The sequence below is a fragment of the Euwallacea similis genome, chromosome 23 (genome assembly GCF_039881205.1).
Source record: "Euwallacea similis isolate ESF13 chromosome 23, ESF131.1, whole genome shotgun sequence".
Classification (NCBI taxonomy): Eukaryota; Metazoa; Arthropoda; class Insecta; order Coleoptera; family Curculionidae; genus Euwallacea; species Euwallacea similis.
Genome location: NC_089631.1, coordinates 1,519,896 through 1,530,673, shown reverse-complemented (window position 1 = coordinate 1,530,673; position 10,778 = coordinate 1,519,896). Strand labels below are relative to the sequence as shown.

General features: G+C 35.6%; 4 protein-coding genes across 4 annotated transcripts; 3 read left to right on the top strand and 1 right to left on the bottom strand.

Annotated features, from left to right (window-relative positions):
• Nucleotides 1-276: 276 nt before the first annotated feature.
• Nucleotides 277-1,127, top strand: LOC136416485 (probable peptidyl-tRNA hydrolase 2). Its single transcript, XM_066401681.1, has 4 exons — nt 277-510; nt 579-741; nt 795-920; nt 974-1,127. Exons 1-4 carry the CDS (start codon nt 346-348, stop codon nt 1,051-1,053), a joined length of 534 nt encoding a protein of 177 aa, XP_066257778.1. The 5' UTR covers nt 277-345; the 3' UTR covers nt 1,054-1,127.
• An 84-nt stretch (nt 1,128-1,211) lies between these two features.
• On the top strand, nt 1,212-1,968 carry LOC136416505 (zinc finger SWIM domain-containing protein 7-like). The gene is made up of 2 exons (XM_066401700.1): nt 1,212-1,317; nt 1,607-1,968. Exons 1-2 carry the CDS (start codon nt 1,212-1,214, stop codon nt 1,966-1,968), a joined length of 468 nt encoding a protein of 155 aa, XP_066257797.1.
• A 67-nt stretch (nt 1,969-2,035) lies between these two features.
• On the bottom strand, nt 2,036-6,696 carry Lnk (SH2B adapter-like protein Lnk). Its single transcript, XM_066401663.1, has 8 exons — nt 6,239-6,696; nt 5,897-6,152; nt 5,601-5,767; nt 5,062-5,225; nt 4,825-5,000; nt 4,576-4,761; nt 4,391-4,516; nt 2,036-2,573 (listed from the first exon to the last, which is right to left on the bottom strand). The coding sequence occupies exons 1-8, from the start codon at nt 6,601-6,603 to the stop codon at nt 2,472-2,474; spliced, it is 1,542 nt and encodes a 513-aa protein (XP_066257760.1). The 5' UTR covers nt 6,604-6,696; the 3' UTR covers nt 2,036-2,471.
• A 1,335-nt stretch (nt 6,697-8,031) lies between these two features.
• Nucleotides 8,032-10,365, top strand: Pex19 (peroxin 19). The gene is made up of 6 exons (XM_066401675.1): nt 8,032-8,395; nt 8,982-9,086; nt 9,270-9,500; nt 9,553-9,666; nt 9,723-9,964; nt 10,021-10,365. Exons 1-6 carry the CDS (start codon nt 8,332-8,334, stop codon nt 10,156-10,158), a joined length of 894 nt encoding a protein of 297 aa, XP_066257772.1. The 5' UTR covers nt 8,032-8,331; the 3' UTR covers nt 10,159-10,365.
• Nucleotides 10,366-10,778: the final 413 nt, after the last annotated feature.

The following is a 10,778-nucleotide window of genomic DNA, read 5'->3' as shown; positions in this document are numbered from 1 at the left end:
GGCGTTGCCAAGCGTTGCTAAAAAAATTATTTGGAAGGGTAACAGAGTGAAGTCTTGGCTTTTTTTATTGATTATATTAATGTCTTATCAAATCACTTACGAGCTCAAGCGTAACATTTTAAAATTGAATCTTATGTATTATCATCATACATCATATTCTTCCCTATCACGTTATTTTTTGCTTCATAACCCAATTAGTTCACAGTTATGACCAAATCGCGCAATGTTGCAGCAAACATTTGAAGGTTCTATCAGATCAACTGTTTTTTCTAACCTCAATAAAAAAATTTAATTTAAAAAATTGGAAATTAGGTACCTAATTAATTGCCCAACAAGGAATCTCAAATGAACTTAATGACTACCAATTCCTATTTAGCGGTGTTCGGGGCAGGTACTTTGATAGGAGCAGCCTCAACGTACTTCATTCTGAAATTTAAGCATCAGTGGCACCATAAGCCTAAAGTAAAATATGAACCTGTATGGTCTAACGGCATGGAAGAGCGCTACGAGGTTGGTTCTACCTGTTTGAAACCAAATACCTAAGTCCTGTCTCTCTCTACACATTGAATTCATTCTAGTTTGGAGACACTGATGATGAAGTTCGCCTGATCTTGGGAGTCCGAAACGATCTCAAAATGCAAAAAGGCAAAGTTGCTGCTCAGTGTGGGCATGGAGCGATGGCTGCTTATGCCACGACACTGGCCACATCTCCTAGTTTGTTAAAGAATTGGCTAAAAAATGGTAAATATAGTAAAGAGCCATTTGTAAATATCTATTGCATTCGTAAATTTTAGGTGGTACTAAAATTGCTCTTCGAGTTGACTCAGAAGAGCAAATGCTGGAGCTGGACAGGAAAGCAAAAGAGAATAACGTTTTAAGTTGCATTATTCGAGATGCTGGGCAAACACAAGTGGCCCCAGGTTATTTATATTATCAAGGTGGAAATGTTGTGTATTGACCATACAAGTTTTAGGTACTAGGACTGTGATTGCAATAGGGCCCGCCCGAAAGAGTATTCTAGAGAACATTACTGGACATTTAAAATTATATTAAATTTATGCAGGGTCAGATATATTTTAGGTTAGGTTTTTGCATTGAACTGGTTTGTTATTTGCATGATTCATAAGATTTTTTTGTATGAACAATTGAAAATTGGGAATATTAAATAGCAGTTTATTCTCAAAATCTTTGCAGATAGTGGCAATGAAAAAATGGCAATGCAAAATAATGAGATTCAGCTTAAGAAAAGTTTTGTGCCAGAAAAAGCATTTGCTCTATTTAAAGATGCAGAAAGAGAGTTTAAGGAAAATGGTTCATGTGAGTTGAACTAAAATCATTAATTTATTATTTTATTTCAGTGGTAGTATATGTCTTATTCATTTATCAAAAAGTATTCTGATAAATCAAAACACTTCCCACCTAATTTTGAATTACTTTGTTTAAAAACTAGCCTTAGCTGTAACATTTTCCTCAATTTTTCAAGAGGTTGTGCATCACCATAATTTGTCTGAAAATTTGAAAAAATATACAAAAGAAGAAATGTGGACTTTTTTGACTCACTGTGTATAATATCATTATTATTGGTAACACTAACTTATTCTTCTAGTTTCCAATGAAATCCTTGAAAACCTGCACTCATACTTTGGTGAGCCTTTCTCTAAGGCAGTGGAAATGGTGGACAAATGCAGGATTATCAAATACAGCCCTGCAAACCCACAGAGAAACATCTATGAAATCTCTTCAAGGACGGAACAATATTCTCTATTTGAAAATATAAATTTCTGCCATTGTGGCTTCTTCAAAGAGTGTGTCCTGAGTTTGAAAAATAATATCAGTTGTTGTCACGTTTTGACTGTGTATCTGGCTAGAATTATGGGCAAATGCAGAGAAGAGACTCTTTCAGAGAATATTTTTGAAGAGTACTTGAACGGACGATTGGATAAGTTTTTGGAAGATCGATTGGAGTGAATTCAAAAATTCGCGAAATAAAAGATCTTTTTTGTTCTTATCACATTTATGTAGTTTGATATTTCAATAGGAAAATTACAATATTTCTGTTATTGTGTAATAAATGTTAACATTTTCGGATAAAGGACGAAAAAGGACATTAACTGGACATTTTGAAATCGTATGATGCGCAAAATTTATGCTCAAGTATAGGGATGTGCCCCATAAGTAATACAATGCGAAAGCAAAATAATTTGAAACTTGGCACTTAAATATAAGGTGGTTCGGACACGAGGTCAGTACCAACAAAGCTAATACAAGACATACAGAAGAGAAAATAGTTCATGAAGAGAATAGTGATCAATCTTAAACTAAGTAAACTTTTATCCATAATGATCACCCTGTATATTCTCAAACGTGTAAGCTTTCAAATGGAATGTAAGCTATTAGTAATTACCGTATAAACTGACAAGAAATAATACTGCAAATAAAGAAAAAACATATCACACGCAATAAGAATTATTTTACACAAAACTGTATTGATTCTCCACTGCTCTACTGGGAGTCTCAGTCTGTTGCTCGGATGCCGCCTCCTGGGTCCGGATACTGCCCCCATGCGCCACGACCTGCAAAAAACGGCTTAAATATGCCCACAGTTTAACCGAATTGTGTTTTATCTGTATGAACCTTTGCAGACGCGATAATGGGGGTGACCTCAAAATAAAACAAAAAATCGAAAATGTAGAATACGTTTATATTTACACGAACGTTGTACTTAAAAAGTAAAGCCTACGTTTTCACAAAACAAAAAAAAGGTGACCACCCTGCGAGCGGACCTTTCAGCTCTCTACGCTAATTATCTAAGAAAAATAACCCTTAAAAACTATGGTAAAGCCATGAAATTATTGCTGTATTTATTCCAGAACAGGAGAATTAGAAAAGTAGAAATCTATCAATTAGGGTTTCGTTTGAGTTCTGGCATTTGCTTACAATTACTTTTAATAGAAATTCGTATATTATATATACCACACTTAAATCTTAATAAATAAATAAATAAAAATTGCACTTTATTTTTAGACAGTCTGTATGATGAATGAAAGAACTGTGTGAACTCAACATATATCTGCATTCACTCGAATAATGTTCTAAAGCAAATCCATGTTCAACACCCAGAGTGACTTAGTAAAATATACTATGAAGGATCCCAGGGGATAAATAAATCAGTAATATAAAGATTTTTGTGATAATCAATATAATTGCCACCCAAAAATACCCGATAGATTACACTTGTCATTTTTATGTTGACTTCTGCCTTTTAACAGTTTCTATTAAATATTGGCTTTATAGCAGCTTTTTTAATGGTGTACTTGAAAAATCAGTATCTAAGAGGCATTTAAACCGATAGTAAGCAGTTTTTCGGGAATTATCCAAAATCTACTATTTGTTTGGTTTTTCGCTATAATGCAGAAATATTAATAGAATAATCAATTGTAAAACAGCGGTTCAGATTCCTTCTAGTCTAACTCCACAACAGATTGTATATCTTGACATTATGGTGATTTAATATCCAAAAAGTCAATTATTTTGTTTTCATGCTTTTAAGGTGTTTTAACCCCATTTGGTTACTTTTACGGTTTTATATTTCTTAACTTTTATTATGATATTTCTCCATCATTTTACCATACATTCCTATGAATCTTCATATGAATTTTCAGCGACTCTCAAACATTAAAAATCAGTATTCTTTATTAGTACTGAACATGGATTTTGAAGCAAATCATGACGTTTGTTTGAAAGCATGTTCAAAAATTATTACGTTTCTCTCTTATAATTTAAATAAAAAATTTGAGGTAGTTTAAAAAAAATGGCTTTTCTCAATAATAAAAATAAATAACAACCACAATGAAAATACCAAATTACAAAAGCAAAAAAATGAATGATAAAAATGCATAAAACCAAAGAAATAATAGGATTAACGATGAACCTCCCAGGTATTGTTGTACTAATGGATAATCCAGGCAAATTGAAAGCCTTAACTATACCGACGTATTTCGTTTGTAGTGGGTAAGAAAGTGATAATAATAATAACTTAAAAAATAATTAAAGTGATGAGGTAAAGAGTGACAGAGGTGTAGAAGTTTATATCTTATTTGAAACACCCAACAAATTAAAGCTTAATTTAAGGCATCAGGCAGACAATCACATACTCTCAATCAACCAAAAACTTGAGCAGTCGTACTAAAATTTGAATTCTCAAGATCTAAAATTACCTAAAAAATATCGAGTATGTATCGAAGCTGCGCAGACACAAATTAAAACATCACTCGGAATTCAAAACAAACAAAAAAGAGACAATAATAAATTAATACAATCACGGCGCTCTCTCTCTATCTTTCTCGCACTCACATTTAACATCTACTATCCAGTCTAACATCTATCTCACTTGTCTGACTTCCGGTATGGGAATAGGTGCTCTTCGGACGGCTCCGACAGCTTCCGCCCCATTCGGCTGCGTTGCTCCACTGGTGTTTGGAGAGGGGACGTTGCTACGCGTAGCTGAATGTTGAAGCTATTGCGCAGAGGATACGGATTACGTCACTTAGTGGGCAGTTGTGGAGGGTAACTTACCTGTGCCCGGGCAGATGGGTTCAAAATGTAATCAGTTAGAGTAACGTCCGAATTTCCACCACTCTCCAAAGGGATTGGATGGGTGCGAAAGTTTTCCAACATTTCATAAATGGAGGAAAACCAGTAGTGTTGTAGTCGGCATTGGCCGTGCTCGTTTATTGTCATTCGTAAATGTTTGGCTCTGCCCTGGAGAGAAATATTAAAAATTCGCCACTTTTTTCCCAAAAAAAGGAAGAAATGAATACTCACTTGGAAGTTAAATGTTAACACAAATTCGCCAGTACGAGTTTCGCTTTGCCTAACGAGAAACCGGCCATGCCCAGTCGTTCCGTCATGCAACACCTGCTGGGTAGCTTCGGATCGGGGTAGCATACCATGGAACCAAAGCTCCTTTTTCAAGGTTTGGCCTATATCTGACTCTGCATCTGAAGTTATAGAGATATAATTTACACATTGGCTCGTGTCACAAATACAACTGAGACTCACTTTGGCCATCTCCATTAGGGCAAATTTCAAAATTGGAACTGGATGATAATCTATCAGTTCCCCTACCACCAGAGACTCTGGGGGGCAGATCTGGGGCATTACTTTGATAATCTATATTCCCACCACCTGGTTCTATAGAGCCAGGTCCTAAACGCATACAGTACCTAAAAAAAGGAATGTTTGTAGTTACCTTTGGTTTTTCAAGCTCCTGATAACTTTGCCAGCAAGATAATGGTTTGACTTTACCATTTCTATAGAAATTACATTGCTGGCCAAATTACTAAGAAAACCTTTTTTCCAAGTCAAGGACAGCTTTATATTCAAATCTAATTTGACAGAACTTGAATGGGCACCAACAGATTAAAGCCCAGATAACTTTGACAAGAAAATTTGCTTAAAACTATTCAAATGAAAGCAGAATATTGGTTAGTTTCTCTGTTACTATGAAAATTATTTCCCAGATGAAACTACTAGTTTTGTGGATTGATTGGCCCTTAAAGTGACTATAACATTATACTTCCATTAACACAAGCACTTACTTGATAGTGGCCAACCAGGACCTCATATCGTCAGTATCATGAGCTTCTATGACAAATTCCATATTGTTGCTGGCTTTTAACACAAAGGTATTTTCATGGTCAGGCATTTCTAAAGCTGTAGTTTCTCTGGCTTCTGTGATAAGGGCACAGAATACTCCACTACGAGGCTACAATGAACATATAGTTATCACATAACATGAACATCTTTACAATATGTCATACAAATCTCCTCATTAATATTACAACAAAAATTATACACTTCACTACGACATAAAGGACCTTAATTAGATACTTACTTTGGGATTTTTGGGAGGTGAGTAAAACTCCAACATATAACCACCAGTTGCCTTTACAAGCTGCAATCTACATCTCTCCCACTTGGGAGGCCCTGATGGTTGATCTAAACATTCTGGAGTTGTATAGTTGACAATTCCCTCCTTTCGACATTCCACAACAATTTTGGCCAATTTAGTCTTATTGTTTACTGTGGATTCCTCTTCAGAATACTTATGGAAAAGGTCTTTACTTTTTCTAAGCATTTTAAAACTAAATCTGAAATAGGACCTTTATATAAACACATTTGCCTAATTTACACATAACAATAGGGACATAAATTTACTCGTAAACCCAACACGTACCTTCTGAAGAAAGGTTTATGGCTCATCTTAGGACTCCCATCCTCTGTATCAAAACTATCTTCATTAGTGGTCCCCCCAACTCCATTCACAAACTTGCTGGTCCCCAATTTCCTTCTATTGAAATCCCGATCGAACTCTTCACTAAAGTACTCGACAAATTTTTTCATTAGGTCCTTATGGTTCACTAAATTCCGGGCATTATCCGGCAAACACATATTAATATAGTTATGGCAACTTTTGGAAAAGTCTTGTGCAGCGGCAACGGCATGTCTTTCGCAAAATTCCACCCACGCCTTTTCAGGGGCGATGTTCTCTAGAGCTGTGGCCATTTTCGTAGGGTTTTTGTTCAGAATGGGGTGGAACATTCACATTTTCGTTTAGAAAATGCTAGAGAAATGCAATTAACTTTCAAGAAGTGAAGGAAAATTTAATACACCTCCAACGCCATTATTGTTTGTTGTGACTTTTATTGACAGTGACATATGAATGTATACAATGTTGACATAAGAACAGATTTAGTTCTCTCAAATTTCCGATAGACTTCAGTAGAAAATGAAGAATGGCAATAGTTGTAGACCAATAAAGATCTTTTTTGTATACAGTTTTAATAACGAAAAAAAAAGAAATGTAGCAATCTTGTAACGATTATCAGGCGCCATTTTCTGAAGTTTTTGTATTGCATTTGAAACATCCAGATTCCAAGTTGAAATTAAAATCCTAAGAACACATTTGCATACTTTAATAAACATCTTGATTCACTTTTACTGACTATACTATTTGATCACATTAAACTAAATACATACATTATGATATAACTAACACAGAAGGCATTTTCATTCCCTTAAAGATAAAAATCCTGATCACTGAATGCAAAAAAATCACAGAAGAATTAACATAATGAATGATTGAGCTTCCTATACCAGCTTTAATTACACTGCATAATACTAATTACTCATTATTAAATTGAAATCAAAACTAACTACTCCTCCAATCACCTCTGCATAGCTTGGACTTGCTCTTTTACCTCCTCAATCTGTCCTGCTCGCCTTTGTAGGGCGTCCTGCTGTACGCCAAGATGAGCACTAAGCAGTTGCAAACGTTTTAAATTGTTTTCTGAACACTCGATAAGTATTTCTTGAGCTGCAAAATTCCTTGCCGAATGCATTAATATCTAGAAAGGATAATCAATGAGTGTAGTAACAAAATATGTAAAGAATAGTAAAGTGCTCTATCCTACTTCTTGACTTTTTGATCCCCTCATGATTTGTTTGGCTACAGCTGCAATGCTATTTACATTTACTTGCACCCTGTCTGCCAAACGGGTTTTCGAGTCTTGAAACAAAGAGCGGGCAGAGGTACTGCTTGCTGAAGCCATTGACTTTCTTGCTTAATTATCTAATTCACTTCAACAATATACAACTGAAAACTAGACAAATTTGGATCCCTCGGGTTCCCCTTTCTAGGTCATCAATACATAACCTAATTCTTCTAACTGTTTTGAGTTCCTCCCAGCCGCCATTTCCAGTGAAAGCTTTCGTTCCATTCTGGTTCTGTTCCAGTTCAAGGTCCATAAATGGAACAGTTTAATTCTAAGGATAGTGAATTAAAATCAACTTTCCACATTTCTCCACCAATGAGAGTTAGTATTGGCACGTTTGTTTACTGCAAGTTTATATATGAGAAGGCCCTACAGGACTTCTCGCACAGATCAAAACGATCACTACATGCACTGGGTGTAGTTATAGACGCGAGTATCTTGACAGCATGGTGTATGGCTTTGACGCCTGCCATACATGCAGTATATCTTCGTTTGAAGTCTCAACTTAAATTTCCTGCAGGAAAATTCCTATGCAAATTCCTGATTATTCGCTTAATTACATCACAATTTCAGAAAAAATCGTCAGTTTAATTATTGGAAAACAATTAATATAACACCTAAAATTCATATTAACTTAATAATATAAAAAGAAGTGCAGATAAACGGTACCGTAGACTGACCCCAACCCCCAACATTAAATTAATTTAGAAATTGAAGAGTTAAAAGTCCAAATAAACTACAAAAATAGCAAATCATTGATAATATTTATAGAAAAATGAGTGAACAGGATAAATCTACCCCCAAAAATGAGGATCAGGAACTCGCAGACTTGTTAGATAGTAAGTAAAGCATTGAATAAGAGCTACATTATCAAAGTGTTATCAGGGGCTTAGTTTTCTTGCAAATAGGGGTACAAGAGAACCAAGGCTGGTGTACAATTATGCAACCACATACTAGATAAGTGGAGGGTTCTTATCGAAAATTATCTTACAAAGATTAAGTGGGGTGGATATCGAGAGAGAGAAAAAAGTGGAGGAGGAAAGTCACGAAGAGAATGATAATGATTTGGAATCTTCATTGGATTGAGAGGTCAAAATGAATAAACATTAGAATGCTAAATTGCATATTACCAATTTCATTATTAGTTTTTTTAGTTAATCATAGGAAAATAATTTAAAATAATTAATAGGACCTTTAGTGCTCTCAATCAGCTCGCGAGCACTTCAGTAGTTCTGCCTCAAGTAGCTCTAGAACCAGTAATGGATGTAGGCATTTTAAATTCGAAAAATTTTAGGTAATTTCATCATCACTCTTAGTCAGTTCTGGGAATCAAATAATGTAGGAGATGTCTTACTTTACCACCTATTATCTCATAGCCCATAGAGCTATTTTTCCTTTGATTTGATCTATCTTTCTGCTTATTAGGCGCCCTCCAGGACTTTGGGAACAGCGCTCCTAGTGCCAAGTCTTCAGAAGACAATAAAGCTGAAACACAATCAATTGAGAAGGCAAATGCTAATAATGCAGCAGGTAGGGTGACATACAGGGTGTACCACATTCCATGCAACATTGGAGGTTCCTCAAGAAGGTTTCATGCAAAATGCCCAATGTTCCATCTAGATGGTGGAACTCCCTGTATTATTACCAAAATTGGATCAAAGAGTCCTTCCTCTAAATCACTGTTTTTCCCTCATGGATGAATTTACTTATTAGAGCTCCCTCAAGAATGGTCAACTGAATTTGTGCAACAAGCTGCCGTGCAATTTGAAGAAAACTTCGCTCGACTTTTAGCTGGGGGCAACCCAAATAATGAAATATCACCAGATATAGTTCAGGAAAAACTAAGACAGATGGCAGATGCTGCACAGCAAGTGCTGAGCAATCCTACTGAGATTTCTGATGAATCAGTAGATTTTGCTGCGAGTATATCTCAAGCAATAGCAGGTGTGCCATTAATAGTATATCAATGTGGAACTTAATATTGAATATATTTAAGGCTTAAATGAAGGGCAAGAGAACCTCCGCTCGCCTTTCAATGAAGACGATTTGATGAAGATGTTTGGTGGCGCAGGTGGAGGACAGGAGGGAGAAATCTTACCATTCATGCAAGGCAATTTAATAATAAGAATGTCTTTATTAGAGTAAAAGAGAAGGACCTCCTCGTAGGTATGATGCAAGGGTTGTTGTCAAAAGAAGTGCTAGCGCCCAGTCTTCAAGACTTTGTGGAAAAACTGCCGCCATATTTAGAAAAAAATAAAAACAAATTGCCAAATGAGGAGGTGGAAAGATATGAAAATCAGAAGAAATTGATGGAAGAGGTGTTGGAAGAATTGAATAAAGAAAAGGTAGATGACAGTTTAGAGGTGAAGAAGGAGAGGTTTTCAAAAGTTCTGAGCCTCATGCAAAAGGTATTTATCTCCTTATAAACTTTCCTATTGGGTTTTCAAAACGTTTTGGTTTCCAGCTTCAAGATTACGGCCAACCTCCGGCGGAACTGGTCGGAGAAGTAGATACACCCTTCCAATTCGATCCCACAGGAAATCCAATGGCAATGCCCCCCAGTGCTGATCCATCGGCAAATCCTGACTGCAGTGTTATGTGATCCAAAAATGCAATAATTGTTCTCGACATTTAATTTTGAATCTAGGACAGCTGCAAGCTAAATTGAAGATTAAATTACCTCTTTTTTACTCGCAGTAGTCGCGCGAGTGCATTTTAATGTGGTTGTTTTATTGTTATATTATTGTTTATAGTTTTATGGTCAACTGTAGTGGTTTTGTATTCAGTGCAGTAATGGCCTGTCTTACAAGTAAGAAGTGAAATGTCTGAACCAGGGTTTGTACTAAGTAAATGGTCGACAATACAAGGTGCTTAAATATGTGTATGTATACTTGTTTTGTTTCATTACGGTAATTCCCTGTAGTGGTTGAAAGATGTACCCTGGCACAAGGTTGAGTCGTACTCGCGTATAAGTATTAGACAAATGAATAATTTATTTCAGAAATCTCCTATTGACCAAAAATGTCAAAATCGAGTTATATCCGAAATTACAATGTCTGTAGATAGACATCACTTAGTGCGGAAACCCCTATGTAGTCGTACTGTAGACACTTTTTTTTTCATGGGTTAACAAAATCAAATGAATTTTATAGTTTTGTATCCCTATTCAAAAGGCGGACTCCTAAATAACTTCAAACTTTTTCAATAAAAGAAAAAAGTATT

Bases quoted from the DNA above. Each gene is read 5' to 3' on its own strand.
- LOC136416485 (XM_066401681.1), top strand. From the start codon at position 346: ATGAACTTAATGACTACCAATTCCTATTTAGCGGTGTTCGGGGCAGGT. The intron at 742-794 runs GTAAATATAGTA...CGTAAATTTTAG, and splicing joins AAAGAATTGGCTAAAAAATG to GTGGTACTAAAATTGCTCTT. The intron at 921-973 runs GTTATTTATATT...TACAAGTTTTAG, and splicing joins GCAAACACAAGTGGCCCCAG to GTACTAGGACTGTGATTGCA.
- LOC136416505 (XM_066401700.1), top strand. From the start codon at position 1,212: ATGGCAATGCAAAATAATGAGATTCAGCTTAAGAAAAGTTTTGTGCCA. The intron at 1,318-1,606 runs GTGAGTTGAACT...TTATTCTTCTAG, and splicing joins GTTTAAGGAAAATGGTTCAT to TTTCCAATGAAATCCTTGAA.
- Lnk (XM_066401663.1), bottom strand. From the start codon at position 6,603: ATGTTCCACCCCATTCTGAACAAAAACCCTACGAAAATGGCCACAGCT. The intron at 6,153-6,238 runs GTACGTGTTGGG...GTCCTATTTCAG, and splicing joins CATAAACCTTTCTTCAGAAG to ATTTAGTTTTAAAATGCTTA. The intron at 5,768-5,896 runs GTAAGTATCTAA...TGTTCATTGTAG, and splicing joins CACCTCCCAAAAATCCCAAA to CCTCGTAGTGGAGTATTCTG.
- Pex19 (XM_066401675.1), top strand. From the start codon at position 8,332: ATGAGTGAACAGGATAAATCTACCCCCAAAAATGAGGATCAGGAACTC. The intron at 9,087-9,269 runs GTAGGGTGACAT...TTTACTTATTAG, and splicing joins AAATGCTAATAATGCAGCAG to AGCTCCCTCAAGAATGGTCA. The intron at 9,667-9,722 runs GCAATTTAATAA...ACCTCCTCGTAG, and splicing joins AATCTTACCATTCATGCAAG to GTATGATGCAAGGGTTGTTG.